The sequence below is a fragment of the Marmota marmota genome, unplaced genomic scaffold, assembly GCF_001458135.2.
Source record: "Marmota marmota marmota unplaced genomic scaffold, marMar, whole genome shotgun sequence".
NCBI classification, from domain to species: Eukaryota; Metazoa; Chordata; class Mammalia; order Rodentia; family Sciuridae; genus Marmota; species Marmota marmota.
In genome coordinates this window covers 4,960,809-4,983,064 of record NW_026000005.1, presented here as the reverse complement: position 1 = coordinate 4,983,064, position 22,256 = coordinate 4,960,809, and the positions used below count along the sequence as shown (strand labels likewise).

At 34.9% G+C, this 22,256-nt stretch overlaps 1 protein-coding gene across 1 annotated transcript; it reads right to left on the bottom strand.

Annotated features, from left to right (window-relative positions):
• Positions 1 to 476: 476 nt before the first annotated feature.
• Dusp19 (dual specificity phosphatase 19) lies at positions 477 to 19,415 on the bottom strand. The gene is made up of 4 exons (XM_015481129.2): positions 18,989 to 19,415; positions 14,015 to 14,061; positions 10,398 to 10,550; positions 477 to 3,508 (listed from the first exon to the last, which is right to left on the bottom strand). The coding sequence occupies exons 1-4, from the start codon at positions 19,212 to 19,214 to the stop codon at positions 3,269 to 3,271; spliced, it is 666 nt and encodes a 221-aa protein (XP_015336615.1). The 5' UTR covers positions 19,215 to 19,415; the 3' UTR covers positions 477 to 3,268.
• Positions 19,416 to 22,256: the final 2,841 nt, after the last annotated feature.

Below are 22,256 nucleotides of genomic sequence, written 5' to 3'. Positions count from 1 at the left end.
GGAGCGAAGCGAAAGAGGAAGCAGATGGGAGCAAAGCGCCCGCGGCTCTGAGCATCCAAGCGTCTCTTTTTCGATTTCTTTGTTCTTCCTGCTCCTTGGCAAAGTGGTCCGCTACAGATTAACGGTGAAAGCTCTAACAGACTGTGCGAAATCTCTATTAAAGCCGCTGCTTTGAGCACCACGCTCAGCACTTCAGCAACCCCCGTACGCAGCGGCCATCTTCTCCTCATCTGGAATAATTCTAATTATTAATAATTATGCTGATAAGTTGAAAAGGCTTCCCACCACTTCTGAAACTACCTATCAGAATAAAGGTAGACTCTAAAGGATGTGCATGTGGTTACACACACACACACACACACACTCACACACATACTCACAAACACAAATTCAAGTACTGTGTTCACACACTTTAATCAGGAATAGGGAAGAAGGGAAGACAAAGTATAATTTCAATAAAAATACTACACACTATATTTCCTCTGAAATCTTTATTTTTGAATCAGTATATTTTTAAATTTTATCCTCAAAATTTAAAAAATCTAAATATTTCCTGGGTTTTCAATTCCAATTACATTTAATCAATAACTTATATTAAAACATGAAGTTAGCAAAACAGTTTTTAAAGTATTAGTCTAAAGTAAATAGAATTTTATTATTTGTTCCAGTGCCTTTGTTCTACTCAACCTTTTCAGTTTACTAAGAAGGCTATTGCTTTTCAATTTTCAAAAAGAAATTATACCTTCATTTTTTTCCTTTTTAAAAAAGGGAAAATCTATTTAAAAACAAATAGAGTTAAAAAATTACTCTGTGAAATTTTTTCACGTCCCTCAAAATGGACCTATATATGGTATAAATGTTTGATTTAATTTGTAATATATGTGATAGAGAATCATAATGATAACATTCCTTCTTACGGAATAGTATGGTATCTCAGCATGACTTATTGCCTTGTACAGTAAACATACCATTTCTGTGACAAATCATTGCCCAACACAGCACCCCCAATTTAAAGCACTAAACACATCTACTGATCTATTTCAGATACAACAAGCTTCTATCACTTAAGATTAAAATAAAATTGATGCTCAAAGAACTTCAGTAGATAAAATAGAACAGACATGTTTGAATCATAACCAGATCACTACAGGCAACAGTTTGGCCTAACTACAGACAGAAATAACATATTATCCACTACAAACAAAGTATATCCAAGCCTCATGTGACAAGATTCAATAGCTAAAAAATCAAGCAGCACTCAGCAAAAGAAAATATATTTAAATGAATGCTTTCATGTCAATCAAGAAGTCTCAGCCAGCGAACTTTCAGCAATACTGTTCACAGAGACAGCATTATACATCAATCTCCTATTTAGGGTAATTCTCCCTGGTTTGGTGGGCTTCAAACAGCTCAAGGAAAGTTAATTACATTTGAGCTGCTTCTTCACAGAAAGGAGTTCAAAGCATTACACATGATGGCAACTTGTCAGACTCTAAGCAATATCAAGACACAGCTTGCATTTATTACTTTTAGTTTTTGCTCATGACAGTTTAAGAAAGCCTTTCCAAATGCACATTTGGGTTCAATGTGTACTTTCCAACTAAGGTATACAGTATTTAAGACAAGCTCATGACTTTTTAAAATAAAATCTATAAGGCAATCATTTTCTAAGTCATAAATAAATACTTCAAATCTACCCAATAAATTGTCTTAATTACTCTAATTTTAATTTTTTAGTTATAGGTGGACACAATATCTTTATTTTAATTTTAGGTGGTGCCGAGGATCAAACCCAGTGCCTCAGGCATGCCAGGTGAGCACTCCACCTCTGAGCCACAATTCTAGCCCCTAATAACTCTAATTTTAAGTATAACTTATGCTGAAAATAAATTCAAAATCTCCTTTTTTATATCATCTATACCAGTAGTTTGTCAATGAACTTTATTTTATTTATTTATATGTGGTGCTGAGAATTGAACCCAGTCCCTCACACATGGTAGGCAAGCATACTACCATTGAGCCACAACCCCAGCACCTAAAATAAAAATCTGGAAGCAAATTTATAAAGTTCACTCTTGTCAATATGGAAACATTAAAGAAAAACAAAAAGAACCAATTCAAGCCTCTGGCCAGAGATAAAATTGTAAATGATTTTAGGTCTCCTAAAACTGTATTTAAAATTTCTTACCAAAACCTAACTTTTCTTTCCTTAAAACATCTTGTCCTGCAAAATACTAAGCTAGAAAATAGCTCTTACCCAAATCACACCTAAAAAGTAAACTTTTAGTATAAAACATTTTCCCACACATCCAAGAAGATCAAAAAAAATTATGACATAATCTCCCTAAACAGAATGCTAGGTATCTAAGATAAAAAAACAAAATGTAAGAAACTATGTTATCTAGTTAAAGAATTGTAACATCATAATTATGTAAGAGAAAGCATTCAAAATGAAAAATGCAGGTAATAGAATTGAAAACCAAAAAGTGGTTATTAATTTTCATGGAAGAATTTTAAAATTTTATCTATATTGCAACCACTATATAATTGTTATTGTTGTTTGGTAATTGGGAATGAACACAAGGACACTTCTTTACCACTAAACTACAAACCCAGCCCTTGTTTTATTTGTTTGTTTATTTATTTATTCATTTATTTGTTAGACAGGGTCTAAATTGGCCAGGCTGGCCTCAAATTTGCAATCTTCCTGCCTCAGCCTCCTGAGTTGCTGGAATTATAGGCACATGCCACCATGCCTAGTTACTATTACATAAATGCTGTATAAACCTTTAGATTCTGGGACTCTTTTGGGAAGTTGAAGGTATTCATTTTTAATCTTTAAAATATTCTTTACAAAAAATTTACCTTTCTCTAAAACAGTATGTCAAGTAGCATTCAAGTTTTTTCACTCATGAAAACAGGTGTTAGAATAGAAAAATACTAAAGGCTTCATTAACTGATCTATTCTTTCCATGCTATAATATAGAATTTAAATTTAAAATTTTTCTTCTGTAAAAATCAATGATTCATAATTCACTGTTATTTTCTCTTACTAATTAACTTTACCAAACATTATAATAACAGAAAGTAATATAATTTAAAAATTTATTCATATACTAGCTCAGGACAATCAAATTGATTTCCATTTCCACTTGTAAAAAGTAAGATAAAAGGAAATTTAGTAGTCTACTCTCCTAAAGAGGAAAGGACAGTTACAGAGGCCAATTCAGATATTACATTAGTCTATCATCTACATTTAGAATGCAACTCATGAACTGTTGCCACTTTCCAATTGTGGTATTTTGTCATACTTATTGCTTTCTTTGCTTTCTTGATATGTACGAAGTTGCTCCACGAAGCCAGAATTTGGACATATGGAAGGTCTTGCATTTTTCACCAAAGCAAAAGCACTGGTAAATGAAATTTCTTCAGAATTCATCAGGAAGCCTATTACAATTGCAGCAGCCCTGGAAACCCCTGCATTACAATGAACAAGAACCACACCATCCTGCAATAAAATAAAATATCCATTATTCATTTGAGAAAGACTATTAAGTTGATTTTACATTCCTATGTACATAAAATTATAAAGTAAGCACCCTACTTTGATTTTATCAAAATCAATCAAGTAATCAATCAACCAACCTCCACTCCACCTCTCTGCCCCGGTATTGAAACAATATCTTTTATTAAGTAATCTAGTAAAGTAGTACTACTCATATATACATAAAAAGGAGAAAAATCACAGAAAATACACATAGAAACATAAATAAAATCACATTCATAAACTAAATAGAGACATTCCAAGTAACCATCATATTCCCATACAAAAACTAGTGTCATTGGCTTGGAAATCTTTATATAAAATGATCACCAAAGCAAGTTTTTTTCTACTCTTGGATATTATTTTATTGTGGAAGAAAGTAGGTTAAAATATTTAAACTTATGAGGTAATAAAACGATGACACAAATAGCTTTCACCAATGCAAAGTGGAAAAGGTAATCGGGCACCAGCATGAGGTCAATCAATGAAAAACGTTTCAGGTAACTTGAAAATGATACTTTCCAGGTGAAAAGGGACACAGTGCAAGACCAATGCTGATGGGGGCAATATTGTATCAATAATGAATGTGATAGATCTGATGAAATAGCTTTGATACAGCTTGGCCTGTCTCAGGCTTTTAAAAAGTTAATGATCTAGATGAAATGTAGTGAACTGTGAGCACACCCTAAAGAATTCAACATTTCAGTTATTTCAATTCCTGATTCTTTATTTAGTACAAGAAGGAAAAGTGGGGAGGGGAAAAACTTACTGAAAATCCTCTACCAAAAGCATACATTAATAATATTGTTATTATGGTTCATTGGATTATTTTACTTTTGTATGGCAGTTTTCTCACATTCACATATCCAATGCAAAATTATTTCCATAACTGTTGCAATAATTTGCAAGTGCATCTCCTTTCAAAAATGACTAGCAAAAACTTAGTTAATTTTTTAAAAATTCTAATATAAAAAAATGTAATTTAAGTTGTTTTATAGATAACTATGATTCATTTTCAAACTTTAACTGTATCTGCACATGGAAAGCAAAATAAAAATATTCATTATATACTCTGGAAGTTTGCTTGCTATATAGCAATAGCTCATTTTTGTGACTTGATGCTTAAAATTATATTACAGTAACTTAAAAATTATTAATGATCATTTGGCTCAAAATAAATTAATTAGATAGTACAAAGAAGCTTATAATCATACGCTCAATAAGGAAGAGATACCCTTCAATGTCATTTTTATTATTTCCTTAGTCATCTCTATTTTATAAGTTCACAAGACTTGAAACCACATTTATTTTCAGTGTTATAAATTGTGCATCCAATTTTAGTTAATGTTTTGAAATGTTAGTATAATTATCTTCCCTCTTACTACTTTCTTCATATAACAGCTGATTTCCTGCAGTTTTTATTTACCTATTTTCTACCTTTTTATTATTCTTTAGGTATCATATTGTCTTGGAAAAGTATTTCCAGAAAAATTATTGGCTTTATGTTCTTTTTTCTGAACTCAAAAAAACAAAAAGACACCTAATTTATAAACCCAATTTTTTCTTTGCAATTGTTATTGTCCTCTATCTGGAAGACCTCTATTCTTCTTGATACCATTACCTCTGACTTCTGTATCAAAAAGATTGCCCTTCTCCAAGTGCAATGAGGGCAGGAGGAATGTTCTGTCTATACTTGTATGCTCAGTTTTTAGTGCATTGTAAATATTCCATAAATATATGCAAAGTGAATACATTGATTCATTCTGCATTTCTGTAAGGAAATTTGGTTCTCTCAAAAATCCAAGCCATCATTTTACTATATACAGATAATAATTATGCTATGCTATTTACATTTTTTTTCTATTTCCAGTATACTTTGTTCTCATAATTCCACAAATAGCTTTTCAGCTCCATGAGAACCACAAGCTGGATCCCTCACATCTTCCTAGAATAAATAATTGATATTTGTTGATAGATTAACTGAACCAGTTTTTCCTTACATAATTTCCAATAAAACTTGGGCATAATATGTTCTTTAAGTGCTTGACAACAGCCTATGATTAGATAAAATTCTGTGGTAGAATGAAAATCAACTGTTTTTTAGAGTGTATAGTATGTAGCTCAGTCCCTCCCTCCCTCTTTCTCTCACTTTGATAGAGTGTGTCAAAGAATGAAGAAAAGCTCAGGTGCAACCCTCTTATCTCACTGAAGTTGAGTAATGAACTGTACCATACTTTTAGTAGCCCAGGTCAAGTCACTTTAAAAGCACTCATAACTATGAGTGCTAACACTCGTCAATACAAACATGGTGCTTTGGTTTCGATATGGTTTGAGTGTGTCCCACAAGGTTTTTTGTGTTGGAAGTTTGGCCCCCAGTGTAGCAATGCTGTGGGGCAGTGAACTTTTAAGAGGTAGGTCCTTAGCTGAATATGGTGGTGCATGTCTGTGATCCCAGAGTCTTGGGAGGCTGAGACAGAAGAATCACCAGTTCAAGGCCCAGCCTTAGCATCCTGGGAAAACCCTGTCTCAAAATAAAAATAAATACACAAAAAAGATCTGGGGGATGTAGCTCAGTAGTAGATCAACTCTTGGTTCAACCCCCAGCACTACAAACAAACAAAAAAAAAAAAAGAGGAGAGGTTTTGTGGGAGGTGTTTAGGTCACTGGGATGTGCCTTGAGGAGATTAAAGTAGTTTTCCTGGGAATCCTGATTAGTTCTTAACTAATGTTCCCACTATAATGATGCCATCCATTACGAGGTTCATGCCAGACCCAGTACCAGCACTGTTTGGACTTCCTGTAATGGTGGTCCACTTTATCCTTTGAATATAGCCCTTGTTGCTCTGCCACTGCAAATTATTAGTATTAATTTTGTTTTGTTTTTTGGTACCGGGGATTGAACTCGGGGCATTCGACCACTGAGCCACATTCCCAGCGCTATTTTGTATTTTATTTAGAGACAGGGTCTCACTAAGTTGCTTAACTAAATTGCTGAGGCTGGCTTTGAACTTGAGATCTTCCTGTCTCAGCCTCCTGAGCCACTGCACCCAGAGGGTGCAACTCATTTTTAAAACCACATGCTTCTTCCTCTCCTTGCTCCTCCCTAATCTCTCCCCCTCTAATCTCAGGGGAAACAGATAACCTTTCTTCTCCAACCTAGGCAGTTATCTGTCCCTGAGTACACACTCACCATAGGAATGAAGTAATCCAGACTTTGTGGATGGTACCAGAAGATCTCAGAAATGACTATCTCCCTTAGAACTCCAGACAGAGAATGTGTGGAATGTAGCCTTTGAGTCACCGCTTTAAAGCCCCCTGTTCCTGCTAATGGGCAGAATCACAGTCTTTGGGACAGAAGTTCCTATGTTTTTCCTATGCTAGCAAAGCAATAAATCATCTTTTTCCTTTCTTCTCTAAACCGTGTCCTTGTTATTGGATTGGCACTGGGGACAAGAACCCAGATTTCAACAACATTCCCACCTCCAAAACTGTCTTCTTTACAAGTGACTCAAATTCAAACATTTTGTTCCAGTAATGGAAAATGGATTAACACACATGGAAAACAGAAAACAGTAGTGAGCAACAAACTAGACAATGCATGTAAAAACTCAGTGAATTTAGGTAATTATTTAGACTTGTAATGCTTCTCTAATGAGTCTTTTCTTACAATGAACAAAAAATTGAAAACAGCTCATACATATATCTCATAGAAGAAAATTAGGTAAGTAACTTATAGAATCACCAATCACTAAAATACTATGCAGAAATTAAAATTTATTTGATAATATTAATTATAAATAATAAGCTATAAAAAGTATGAATTGTATAAAAGTACAGCTGTACATGACATAAAGAAATGAATGAATGATAAAAGCCTAGAGAAACATATCAAAATGTTATCAGTGGTTATGTCTAAGAAAGGGAGTAAGGTAATCTGAAATTTTATATGTATTTTCCATTTTTCTAAGATTGCTTATGTAATGTTTTAAAAATAATTATAAAATAAATAATAAAGTAAATATGGAATATCAAATACACATTTTAATACTAACAAGCCAAACCTTTTGCACAAAAATTTTTAAAAAGAGAGGCCAAGTAGATTTATTTCCTAACAGAACTCTTGAGGTTATAGAGGTTACCATAACTGCTTCTCTGTCACATGTATTTCTGTTCTATACCCTTTAAGGTATACGCTTGACAGATTGTGTATGAGGTTGAGAGAGAAAAAGGCTACAGAAACCAAACCAAACAGGGTTAGTACAGAGGAAAATGAGAAAAGCATGGGAAAATGGAAGATATTTGGTTTGTATGTAAAAAGATGAAAACAAGATACTAGGTCCTAGAAAGTTAGTTTTGAAATATGCAAGTCGCTAAGTAGATTCAACAATACTTCAGTATACAATAGAAAAAGCCACGAGGAGATTTCTATTGATAAAGCTAAATACGTATTAGTGTAAAATACACAAAGTGTTCAAGGCAAGGAAACAATGGGTGAAGTTAGGATCCCAGTATAAAACACAGACTTGAGAAATCAGAACATATTGTAGAATTCTAACATATTTGTATCAGAAACATCAACTTCTCAGACTCCTTTGGCACTGTCATCTCATGGACCATCCGCCTTGGTTGCCACCTCCATGGTTGACTCCTCCCCTTAGTGCCATTCAGTTTAGCTTGTCTAAGAAGGAAGGCCATGCTATTCCCCACTGGTACCCATGAGATAAATAGGCATACTCCAATTTCTGGATTTTCTTGTCACCTCTGGCCTTGGATGAGAAGACATACCAGAAGGTACTGCATCTGGCTTTGAGTTGGCTGCTAAAACAGTAGAACATTGTAACCTGGGATTGAAGTGTTATTTACTTCCTTATTGGCAAACTCTAACAGGAAATGAGCTGACAGAGCAAAGGGGATAAAAATGCTTTCTCTTCCTTTCCAAAGTCTGCAGTAAAATGCAGTTTCTTTATATTGCCTATTTGAAGATATCTTGAGTGGTAGAGAAGCCATGCCTATGGAATAACCAACTATTTCCCTGTCAGCTTATTGTAAAATTATGCTCGGTAAGGTCTTGATCATCTTACACAACTTCTAATCCTACCTGAAATCACTTCCCTTTCCTCTCACTCTCACTGCCTATGGGATGATACTACTCAAATTAAGCATCAGCTCATAATCCTTGCCTCAGGCTCTGTTGTTGTTGTTTTTTTTTAATATTTATTTTTTAGTTGTAGTTGGACACAATACCTTTATTTTATTTTTTTTTATGTGGTGCTGAGGAGCAAACACAGGGCTCTGCATATGCTAGGCGAGCACTCTACCACTGAGCTATAACCCCAGCCCTCAGGCTCTGTTTTTAAGAAATTCAAGCTAAAAACCATTCTAATAAACTCCAGTCAAAATTAAAGCAAACTTTTTTAAATTTAAAAAAATTTTAAATTCCCAAACTTAGAATACTCAATTTCTTGCTTTTTTAAAAGATAATATTACCTTCTCCAATATTTACTTACAAATCATAAATCTCTTCCAATTTTAATATGAGTATGGATGATATATACACTTGTCCATCTAAGATGTATTCTATATCCCCTTTGAGATGCAGCTAACAGAGAAACTCATCTTTTTTTGTGGTCCTGGGGACTGAATCCAGGGATACTCTACCACTTTGCTACATCCCCAGCCCTTTCTATTTTTTATATTAAGACAAAGTCTTGTTAAGTTGCAGAGACTGGCCTTGAACTTGAGATCCTCCTGCCTCACTCTCCTGAGTCAATAGGATCATTTTGATTTTTAACACTATTAACTGGTACACTGAAATATTACAATCTAGAGTCTATAAATAATTTTTTTGCAAGAGAACAAAATGACAAATATTAGTCTTTGAATCAGAAAGCCTATTCCTTTATTTCCATCCAAATATCTGCTATTAAATAAGGCTAATGAATAGTTGTTGAGCTTTACATTTTCTGGGTAATCTAGTTGTAGGGGACCTAAAATAGTGCTAGGCACATAAACCACCCAATAAATATTACTATGTGAAAGAGAGGAAAGGAGAAATGGAGAGAAAAGGGAAGAAGAGGAAATAGCAGGAAAACCATTAGACCGGATTCAATTAAACAGGATTCTAACCCCAACTGTCATCGTTGGGTGCTCCAGAAGTGCTTCTTCTTTCTCTAAGTATGCCTACCTTCCTATCCACTTATTCTACATAAATTTTGTAAGAAATATTTACTGACTAAAAATGATATCATCTCAAGGTATAATTATTGGTAATAGCCAACCTAGAAGTCCAGCCTGTTAGAATGTTGACTTGGATCCAATACCAAGATTAAAATGTTATATTATCTGTTGATCTTCTGAAGTCACAAAACCAAAGGAGAGCTTCTGATTGCCATTTTCATACAATCTCAGTGAAGCAATGAATATTTAGTCCTCTTAGATTGCTTTAAAATTCCATTGTTAAAAATCAGTCAAATAAATGCAGATTAATCATTATAAATATACTAATGAGACTAATTTCTATCCAGTAGCTATGGTTATTTTGCAAATTACTTAGAAGTCAAATGGTTATAAACACTCAAAAGAAATCTAACTACCTACTTAGTAGTTTGAATTAGATCAATATTTTCAGGAAAATTCAGTAGAATTTTCTAATTCCTATTTTCTCAGTTAGGCATAAGAAAATAAGAAACTCAATGTGAGAAGTAAAAGTCTTATTGAGGAATGAGCCATTAGAGAACTGAAAATTTCATAAAGGTTCTTCACAAATTAATTGAAAAAAGAATAAAGACTGGATAATGGACCCATACTTTCAAATGTCTGCTTTGGAAGAACTATGGATAAAAACAAAACTTACCTTCATTTTTGCTTGTTCAATGAATTCAAAACATTCTGGAAAATAAGACAGGATATTGGTTTCAGGAAGGTCCAATATAGAAATGCTTTTATATGTAAACTCACTGAAGAAAGCATTCTCAACTCCATATGCAACATTAAGAATATGAGTCACCTTAAAGAGAAAGAAAAAGATGAATTTACTTTCTCTTTCTTGAACAAAGAGAAAGAGAGCCTTAAATGTTGAAACTTCCTTTATAGATGTTATCCTTTGTAAAAGGGGGACTTTTTCTCTGTTCTCAGAGGATTCTCTATGGCTTCATCTTCTCAAAATAATAAGCTGGCTGTGTTGCCAAAAGCTTAGTCCTTGTCCCTGATGCCAATCCAATAACGAGGACATGTTTTTCAGAAAAAAAAAAAAAAAGAGGAAAACGAAGGTTTTGCTTTGCTATCAAAGGAAAAACACAGGGACTCCTGTCCCAAAGGCTGTTATTCTGCCCATCAGCAGGAACAGGTGTTTTTTGTTTGTCTTTGATACTGGGGAGTGAATCCAGGGGTGCTTAACCACTGAGCCACATCCCCAGCCCTTTTTCGTATTTTATTTAAAGACAGGGTCTCGCTGAGTTACTTAAGGTCTCACTAAATTGTTGAGGCTGGCTTTGAACTCATGATCTTCCTGCCTTAGCCTTCCAAGCTGCTGGGATTATAAACATGCGCCACCACAACCAGCTAGGAACAGAGGGCTTTTAAAGAGGTGATTCAAAACATACATTCCATGTGTTCTCTGTTGGAATTGTAATTCCTGTTCATCTCAGTATTTGTTTTTTTTTTTAATTTTATTATTAGTTGTTCAAAACATTACAAAGCTCTTGACATATCATATTTCATACATTTGATTCAAGCAGATTATGAACTCCCATTTTTACCCCGTATACATATTGCAGATTCACATCGGTTCCACGTCCACTTTTTTACATACTGCCATACTAGTGTCTGTTGTATTCTGCTGCCCTTCCTATCCTCTACTATCCCCCCTCCCCTCCCCTCCCCTCTCCTCCCATCTTCTCTCTCTACCCCATCTACTGTAACTCATTTCTCTCTCTTGTTTTTTTCCCCTTTCCCCTCACTTCCTCTTATATGTAATTTTGTATAACAGTGAGGGTCTCCTTCCTTTACCATGCAATTTCCCTTCTCTCTCTCTTTCCCTCCCGCCTCTCGACCCTGTTTAATGGTGATCTTCTTCTCATGCTCTTCCTCCCTATTCTGTTCTTAGTTGCTCTCATCTCAGTATTTGCAGAGTTATTTTTTCTTCTGTTTTATAGCTATTATATATTCTATGTCATGAGTGTACTATTGTTTATTTAACAAGTTCCCTATTGATGGACAGGAAGGTTGTTTTCAGTAATTTGTTATTATGACCACTGCTGCAATTTTACTTGGAACATTTTTTATGTTACACTTAGTTTTTCATCTTCCAAAGTACTTTATTAGGCACACACCAGGGCACTCAAAGAGCACATTAATATATGCAACCATTATTACCATTTCTAAACATTAAAATTAAATTCCTATAGAAATTTCTGAAGTGGTCCTCCACAAGAGAACTTCCACTGGTTATACCATTTTACTTAAATCCTACGATGTCACTTTGAAATGTGCCATTCTTTATAATTTTGTTTGGCAGCACCCTTAAATTTTTCTAGAACACTCTATTCAGCAACTTAGTTTAACTCTGCTTTCTCCAAGCACTATTAACACTGTCACTATGAACAGACATAGCAGTATCTTTTAAACAGCCTCTTGTTTCACATCTCTAGGATGAATGAACTAGTGCAACATAAGAGGAGAAAGAAGAAAATCACTTGCCAACACAAAAATTATCAAATTCCATTTGTCATTTCAACAACAATCTGTCAGTGGATGTAAGACTTTGAAACATGTTCTACCTTTGTTAAAATATTGTTATACAATATTTCCTGTTAGGAACTGCAGTGATTCTCATATTCTTATGTAATTGAAGGCCATTATTTCTCTTTGTTGGGTGGTAGTAAGTATAACAAACTAAGGAGAGCCTGGTTAAACACAAGGCAGTAAGCTGACAAATAAAAACATTAGATTAATTAATGAACTGATTAGTAATTATTTTCCTTGGAGAAATGATTGCAAGTTGTTTATCACATACATTTTTTTAAACCTCAATTCATTTTTTTAACCAAGCAGTGGATAACAAAGATAAATAGAATATAAGGACTTTATTCTTTTTTTAATATTTATTTTTTAGTTATAGGTAGACAGAACATCTTTATTTTACATTTATGTGGTGCTGAGGATCGAATCCAGTGCGAGCACATCCCCAGGTCTTTATTCTTGACAAGTCTGCTTACTAATAGAGGAGGGGAAAACATGTTTATCAGTGATAATAAAATAAGGCAGAAGGTGTTAAGAGCTATAATCAATTGTCACAGGGTTAAAGGGGAAGAAGAGATTACAGAACTTGCTCCCAAGATCCTTCACATTTGCTATTCTCTCAGCCTGAAGTGCCATTTCCCATTGAGGCTATGACTGACTATCATAAGGTCTCAAATGAAATGTCCCAGCCTCAGATAGTTCTAGGTGAACCCAAGTTACCCCCTGCCACTACCTCATTGCCTTATTTTACTTATTTTAAAGAACACATTCACATCTGAAAATATCATATTTTAAGAGCAGACACCCTAGTGCTTATTCATTTCCATATTTCCTGTAGCTAGAAAGGGGACTAGCACAAAGAAGGTGCTTGATATTTTCTGAACATTCTGGAAAATAAGACAGGATACTGGTTTCTTTCTCACACTCTCCACTTCAGTTCTTTTCTGTCCCCGAAAGCATCAGCTTTCCTCCTGCTTCTGGGGCTTCACTTGTACTAATTCTTCTATCCAGATACTGTTCTGACTGTCCCTGTCCCCCATTCAAAGCAAAATTTCAATACTACTTCCTCGTCAACTCTCCTATCTGCAAACAAGACAAGCACCGGTTGAGGGCATCATCTCCTAAGCATTCCTATGACAGCCTGCACTACCCACATCAAAGCACACAACACGTTACAGCAGTTTTCTTTTCCTTCTCTGCCAGTCAGAGCATAAGCTTCATGTGAGCAGGAATCTCCTGCATTCCTCAAACCATAGCAATTCTATGATCTGAAACGGTGCTTGACACAATGGTAGATGGCTAAAAAAATTTTGAAGTAAATTCTGAAAATAAGTAATAAATCACATCGCTTGTGTGATAAAAAATGGGATTGGAAGAGGCAGCATGTGAGTTGGACTCAAAGCATGAGTAGGTCTTTGACAAGCAGAGATGAAGTCAAGTCTATCATCCTACACAGAGGAACTGCTTACGCAGAGGCAAGAAAGATATGTCTCCAAGATCAGGTTCATGAGGATATGTGAGGGAGACAGAATATAAAATTGAAAAGAGATTACAGATTCACATATTTTAATTAGATGCAATTATGTTATATGGAATTTTATTAAAATGACAGCCAAAATGTTAACAATTAAACTGAAATATACCAAATATGGGCCAATACAATTTTCCTAAATAAATATAACAATTAAAACACTTCCTATATGTGGTGCCAGACTTGAAGCATTTTTTTACCTTGTGCTTTTTCAGTACATCCAGGTCATGAGCAGCATCTTGTGACCCTATAAGAAATAAATCATATCACCTTCAACATAACCATCCTGACTTTTTATATAAACTTGTACAACAAATCCATTAGTTAACTCTTTAACAACAACAACTTGGGAGGACTTCAGTTTAATTTTCTTTTAATATTGTTTTAGTTGTAGTTGGACACAATACCTTTATTTTATTTATTTTTATGTGGTGCTGAGGATCGAACCCAGCAGCTCGTTCACGCTAGGCGAGCACTCTACCACTGAGCCACAACTCCAGCACCAATTCAGTTTAATTTTCTGAATAGCAGTTTGTTAATATCATCACAAAAGATTAAACTTGTTTATACCCTTAGACTTTCCCAATTCTAAGAATTTGTCCTAAAAGTTATACATGTTGCAATAATTATCTATAAGGATGCTCATCATAGTATTGTTTATAATGCAAAAAAACAAAACAAAAACAACTAAAGGTCCAATAAAGAGACTCAGTTAAATAAAAATGCATAATTATGTAGGGAAACATACATAAGAAATAAAGAATATCTACAGTGTGGAAACAAGTTCTCAATACATTTTATTTTATTATTATTAAACCCCAGGTGCTCTACCACTGAACTACATCCCCGGCCCTTTACATTTACTTATTTATTTTCAGGCAAAGTTTTGCTAAACTGATGAGGCTGAACTCAAACTTGAGATCCTACTGCCTCAGCCTTGCAAACTGCTGGAATTACAGGTGTATGCCATCACACTTACCAAGTTCTCAATATTTAAAGTAATTAAAAGCAGCCTACAAAATATCATCACAGATTTTTATAAAGACCAAAAACTTATGCTTTGAAAATAGGAAGTATATAGAACATAATATTAATAGTGGTGGTGATAGGTGATATTTTTCTTTATATTCATTTGTATTTTTTTCATATTTATTTTTTAGTTTTAGGTGGACACAATATCTTTTTTATTTTTTTATACTTATTTTAGTTGTAGGTAGACACAAGACCTTTATTTTATTTTATTATTATTTTCTTTTAAAGAGAGAGAGAATCTTTTTTTTTTTTTTTTGAAGATGGACACAACACAATGCCTTTATTTTTATGTTGTGCTGAGATCTGAACCTGAGTTCCGCCTGTGCTAGGCGAGTGCTCTACTGCTGAGCCACAATCCCAGCCCCCTTTATTTTATTTTTATGTGGTGCTAAGGATCTAAGCCAGTGCCTCATGCATGCTAGGCGAACGCTCTACCAGTGAGCCGCAACCCCAGCCCTCATTTGAATTTTTTACAATAAACACCTCTTTTTTATAATTTATAAAAGATATTATGAAAATCACAACCACAAAATGACTTAGTGCCAGCTGGTTTGGGAACACCCAGTAGCTTAGACATCTATAGGATTCCACCCACACAATCCACCTACCACTAGGGCTGTTCTCTTTTTATAGAATCTTTCTATCCAAGTGGGCTTTCCAGTTCTCCCACACTTGGAAACTGGCTCTAGTTAATTAGCAAATCTTACATGAGAATAACGTGTTAAAATAAGGCAAATTTTATATTGAAAGAATAGGGCATTGAATTTAAGAGTTTCAAACATTTACTTTCCTGAATTAGGTTCTATTTCCATAAACAGTGTTTTTCTCACCTTAGTTGCCTGGGAAATCAGCCAGCTTTTATTAATGATCTCAGGTAGCCAAGGGCCCAGAAAGTATACTATTTGGCTAATATTCTCTTAATGATAATTAAACTCACAGGCTCTTTACTGAGCCAAACATTCAGCTTTATTCTACTTAAAAGTTGGCCTATCAAACTATAAATGTTTATTAAAGCTGGACCTAATTGTTATATTATTTTCCATAATTTTCTATAAATTTGAAATATTTCATAATTTAAAAGAAATTCTTAGTTTTCCACTGCAGGAAGTCCTAATCATCTTGGGAGGGGGGGATTCAAATAAGTTTAACTTAAATTTGGCAGTTTAATATGCAAGTCATTTTTTAAATAATAATTCTCCATTTCTTAAAATAGCACAAACTGAAACACGACTTAAATAAAATTCTTTCTTTTTTACTCTATACTGTCATTATTATACATATTTTTTAATTGAATGCTTTAATACTTTCAATTAAACATACACACACACCAAATACAGAGCAAGTAGATTATATTTCAGAGCTAGCTATATTGATATAAACTAATATTCCTGAGGCAAAAAAAAAAAAAAAGTAACTTGTATGTTCTGTCTTTCCAAACAAAAAGAAAATTAAATGACTGTTAATAGCATGAGGAAACCATTGAAGCCAACAGAAATGACTTCAGGCAATCAATTTGTGTTTTTCATATGATATTTGATAATATTCAGTGCAAGTTCATTCTCTCTAAATTTTAGATACAAACATCAGCTTTTCTCCTATTTTAAAAGGATGCTTTGTGTTGCAGTCTTGTGTTAAATTTTTTGGGGAGGGTACAGTGAGAGGGGTTGAATCCAGGGGTGCTTAATCACTGAGTCGCATCTCAAGCCCTTTTTATTTTTTATTTTGAGACAAGGCCTCACCAAATTGCTGAGGCTAATGATGAACTTTCGACCCTCTCCATTAGCCTCCCATGTCGTTAGGATTACAGGCATGCACCACTGCACCCACCTTTGTGTTAGAATTTCAGTAATAAATACTGAAAATCATATATTCTAAAATGAGTTATTTTAAAAACCATTGTTTTGGAAAAGCAAAATATCATCCTTTTGCAAATTAATTTAAATGAAATTAAAACATTCTATTTTAACAGTGGTTACATAAATCTATACTTGTGTTATGATGTATAAACTGGGCTAGGATGTAACTCAGTGATAGAGTGATTGCCTGCATATGTGTGAGGCCTTGGGTTTGATCCATAGCACCTCCCAAAAAAAGATTCGTAGAACTATACCAAATCAATTTTATTGTATAATTTTTTAAAAGAATTAATGAATGGGAATACAACTGAACAATATAACTAGTAAAAAGCTAGTTATATTTTACATTGACACAACCACTCCAATATTCATTAGCATAGGTAAGGATTATTATTTAAATATTACAGATGACATACTAATTTAGAAAGAGTATATATTATAGACTATTGGTACTGAGGCTTCTAATAAGTTAGATGTTTGGCAATCAAAGTGTAGAAATCATAAGACACAGGCTATGCAAGATCTCTAGAGCCCGTTTGTATTTTTCAAAGAAATCATTTTAATGAAAATATCAAACAATGTATATACTCTGATAACATATTTTAAATTTACAAATCACTATTTTCATAATCACAAAACAAAACCAAAAGTTATTATATTACCACAGAAGAAAATAAATGATATTCTAAAGAAACGTTTTATTTGAAAAAATTAATAATAGTAAACATTCATTAGTGAATTAAAATAGGAACTTAACTTACTATGAGGATTCGATAACAGGATATTTATGAAAGATTTTATCTAATAAAGTGCTACACAAATTTATACAAATTTAAAATATTATCTGCCTCCCAAGAATCCTGCGTTTCCTGTATCTCAGATATATAAACCACATAAAGTACCTCATGCTTTTTATGGGGAATGGAAGAGAAAAATCTCTAAAATGTCACCAATTTAGACACCTTAGCTGAATGGATATAGGAAATAATTAGTGTGCCTTTAAACTACCCAGAAGAAATGGAAATTTCTGTTTTCAAATCAAGTTACATTTATCAAAAGTCCCAGTGGTTTTTGTCGTAAAACCATAATTTGCAAAACTTAGGACAAAAATGCTTACTAAGATCTTTTATCCACCTGTTGGATGGCTCAAGGGCCAATGTGAGATTTTTTTAAATACAGTAATTCATTAGACTCTGTCTATAAACTAACTGAAAAAGACAGATTACATTTTTACAGCTCTCCATTTTCTGCATAGCACCATGGTATGCATTGCTGAGAAGAAACTGTGGGTCTTTGGTGAGGTGAAGGAAGCTTTTAAAACTAACCTGGAAACAACCCCAGACTCCCTGATAGAAACCAAGTCCAGACAGAAACAACCCCTGCATCATTCATGTGGAAGAACTTTATATGCACATATCATGGATCCCTTAGGAATAAGGCACTTATAACTAGACAAAAAGGTCCCTCTGTCTTTCAAAAGAAAGAAGGTTGTGCCTGATCAAAGTGTCCTATTTCCTAGTCCAGAGAGGAGACTGGTTTCAAAAACCCCTCCCAAAACTCTCCCAAGATCTTGGGGAGGATTCCAACTCCAATCTAAGAACAGAAGCTTGATCAACTCCATTTGGATAAAGTCACATTAAAAAAATAAGCAAAGTTCATAAAGACTCTGAATTGGCAAATAATAAAAAGTAACCACAACTGTTTTAAACTAGTATTACTACAATGTCAGCCAAATAACTGAGAAATTGCGCCTAGTTGTATTTCAGAGTACTCATGGTTCAGTATTTCTACATAACAAGAAATCATAAAACCATCAGACTCACAGCTATAAAATAAAAGCACTCCTCCTAAAAACTCCAAGACACCATGAAGAGATGTGGCCACAGAGGGATGCATTCCATAAGGTTTGAAACAACTTTTCTATACCTTTATCGCTTCTTACTTGTTTTGTCTAATAAAACTTTTAAATTTATTCTTTCAAAAGATAGCCTTTTGTAATTCTAGAAAACACAATATCTGTCTGTTTTGCTCCAGATAAGTTAGAAAAAATAGGGCGGGGGAAGCTTTTTTAAAAAATTTCAAGGTGCTAAGGGCTACTAGAATCCATGCTTCTTATGGGCATAATGTGGGTACAGAAACTTCTCTATGTGTATAATGGAAGTTCCATATTAAAAAAAAAAAAAAAAAAGAAACATTTCAATGTTTTGATAGCATAGCTGATAGTACAGGCACATAAGGAGGTGAGGTTTCCTGAGAAAGTAATTTAGTTTTAACTCAGTGACTTACCCAGAAGCAACCATGGCTTAATAACGCCAACTTGCAGGTCCAAGCTAAGGTCCTGCACATAACCACAACCAACCCCCTCGCTTGGCTGTACTTCTTCCACAACATGAATTCTGGCATCTTTCCATGTTTCTATAATTTTCTTTCCAGTTAGCGTTGTCACCCTGGTGCATTGCTTCCTGAGATTATTCCGGGAGAATGCTTTAATTTCCTGGCTAAGGGAGTGCATTACATGAGCAGTGGCTGGGAACAAATGCAAGCAAATCCAGCAAGCACAGAGAAGGGCTGAACTCCTCGTCCCTTATTGCTCAGGTAATAAATACAGCCGCGGGGCGCTTGCCTCCCCAGGTGAGGCGTTAGGTAGCCACCACACCCCAGGAGACCTGAACAGTCCAACAGTCTTTTTCCCACAGCCGCGATGTAAGGCGACATTTGATTGGCCACTGAGAAATGGGCGCCGATTGGGTGCTGATTCTTTTTCCTGTTTGGCTCGAAACCTGCGTTTTTCCTGCAAGGGAGAAGCGATCGGCTGGAGAGTCGTCAAAATCTATCTTCACTATACACGTAGAATGCTAAAATATAAGACTGAATTGGAGAGAGGGATGCTATCTTCCAGCTCTTTAAAGGCAGTGACTTTGTGGATACGTTCGGTTGGTTTAGTCACGTTAGCGACTGAATGATGCCGGCTACCGTGTGTCGCTCCTCTTTAGCGAGGCCGCGGAAGTCAAAATGCAGATTGTCCTACTTTGCCTGGCCCGCCTTACCCTCCTGATGTTAGATCTGTCAGGGATGGGCTACAGCAGGTGTGATGAAGTTATTTCTCTTTTCCTGCGTCCTTCTCACCCTTTCTTTATGCTGGAATGTTTACTAAACAAAACTGCCTGTATTTGTGAGGCATCAATTTAAATGAAATCCGAAAAAAAAAATTAAAAAAAGGTATTGAGAAAATTTTAAATTACATTCCTATATAAATTAACAAAACTTAAAATTTATGAATTTTCTGACTTTCCGCCTACATTTTCACCTGCTGAAGAACTGTAGAAGGCTTAATGTGGTAAATATGTGCTCTGTTTATAAAAAGCATTGCACCAAGCCCATCTATATATAGTTGAGAAAAATTAAGTGTGCAAACATCCAAATTTACAAGACAGATAAACAGTAGAGTGATGGTTCTGATGACAAAAGGATGATTTGTTTTACTAAAGAAACAACAAAATTTCTTCAACAAGAATTTTCCTGACCCTTAAAAAATAAAGATTGAAGCCTGGTGCTGTGATGCATGGCTGTAATCCCAGCTCGTTGGGAGGTTGAGGTAGGAGGATCCTGAGTTCAAAGCCAGTCTTAGCAATTTATGGAGGTCTTGAGCAACTTAAGGAGACCCTGTCTCCAAAATAAATTTTTTTTAAAAAAGGAGGGGGTGCTGGGAACGTGGCTCAGTGGTTAAGCGACCCTGGGTTCAATTCCTGGTACCAAAAATAAATAAATGAATAGATAGATTTTTAGATGAATTCAGGCACAATGTATAAATACATGTATAAAATGAAGATATTGTACTTATGAAAATCTGTGCTCCAATACCACACATTAAAATTTTTTATTATTTAAACTTTCTGGCAAACTTCTATGAACTGAATGTTTGTGTCCCTTCAAAGTGTGTACAGTTAATCTGTAATTCCAGATGTGATGATATTTAGAGGTGGGACCTTTGGGAGGTATTTAGAGTCAGATTATGTCATGAGGGTAGGGCCCTCACGATGAGTGAGATAAGTGGTTTAGCGAGAACCGGAAGTGATCTCCTCCCTCTCCTTCCAGAGTGGCAGGGAAAGGCCATGTAAGGACAGCGGGAGAAGTCAGCTGTCTGCAAACCAGGAACAGAGTCCTCACCAAGAACCTTGAATAACCCAGCAACTTGATGTTAAACTTCTAGTGTCCAGATCATGAGAAATAAATTTCTGCTGCTTAAGCTACACAGGTTATGGTATTTCATTATGGCAGTCTGAGCTGACTGAAAGATAAACCAAAATCTTTCCTCTTGAAAAGAAGTTATCAGCCCAGGTTATCTATGGGGCACTCCAAAATGGAGAAATTATTTGCATCACTTAGACAATCTTGGGCTCACTAAAACAACTCTAACCAGAAATAAATCCATATATTTGTCAGAACAATGATCAAAAAAGTAACTATCAGTCATTGAGCACTTATTACATGCTAGGCACTGTCCTTACAAATAATTTTTAGATTTTTATGTTATACATTAGGCACCTAACAATGCTTTAGTCATATTATCCCGATTGATTTTACCACAAGCCTGTTAGATACATCCTTTTACAATCATCTATGTTTTGCAACTGAGGAAATTTAGATGCAGAAAGCATATATCACATATTTATTCTACCTTCTGTAGCTAATGAGTTCAAGACTGTAAATAAAACCTAATGTTGTTTTAGTCCTGTATCTTAGTTTTATTTACTATGGAATATTGCCCTTCCCAAAAAAGAATTATACTTAACAAATATTTATTAAACACCAACCATGTACTAAGACTGTTAAGGTCACTGGGGATATAGCAGTGAATTAAAGCCCTTCCTGTCTTATGGAGCTTATATTCAAATGGAGTGGATGAACAGATAAAAAACAAAAGTGTGTGTGTATAAAGCCATGTTGTGTCATCATTTAAATGTTAAAAGGAAAAATCAAGTCAAATAAGGGAACAGAGTGAAATGGCAGTGTGCCGTTTGCTAAAAGTTTATGAAAGAAATCACCTCTGATAAAAGATAATTTGTTTTTGCTTTTTTTGATGGGATCTCACTATGGTGCACAGGCTGGCCAATCATCCTCTCTCAGCTCCTGAGTAGCTAGGATTACAGACATGTGCTCAGCTTTAATAAAGTGAATTTTGAACAGAGACTTGAATAAAGTGCAAAAGCCAGCCCTGTAGATATCTGGGGGAGAATTTAATAGGAAGTGTCTAAACGTAACACATCTAGTGTCTATATCATGTGCTTGATAGTACCCTAGTGGGAGGTATTGGGGTAGTGGGTAAAGGTTCAAGAAATAGCCAGGTGGCTAATGTGGCTTTAAGAGAGTGAATTTAGAGGAGATGAGGTCCAGAGAGAAATGGTAATCACTTTGGATTGTATTCTGAGTGACTTGGGAAGCCACTGGAGGGAGCGAGGAAGAACAGTGATGTGCTACACTAACTAACAAGATCCCCCTTGTTTCCCCAGCTGGGAGAACTACTGACTGACTGGTGAGAGTCCCTTTGGGGCCT

Bases quoted from the DNA above. Each gene is read 5' to 3' on its own strand.
- Dusp19 (XM_015481129.2), bottom strand. From the start codon at position 19,214: ATGCACTCCCTTAGCCAGGAAATTAAAGCATTCTCCCGGAATAATCTC. The intron at 14,062-18,988 runs GTAAGTCACTGA...TATTTCTTATAG, and splicing joins TAAGCCATGGTTGCTTCTGG to GGTCACAAGATGCTGCTCAT. The intron at 10,551-14,014 runs GTAAAAAAATGC...TTTCTCTTTAAG, and splicing joins ATGTACTGAAAAAGCACAAG to GTGACTCATATTCTTAATGT.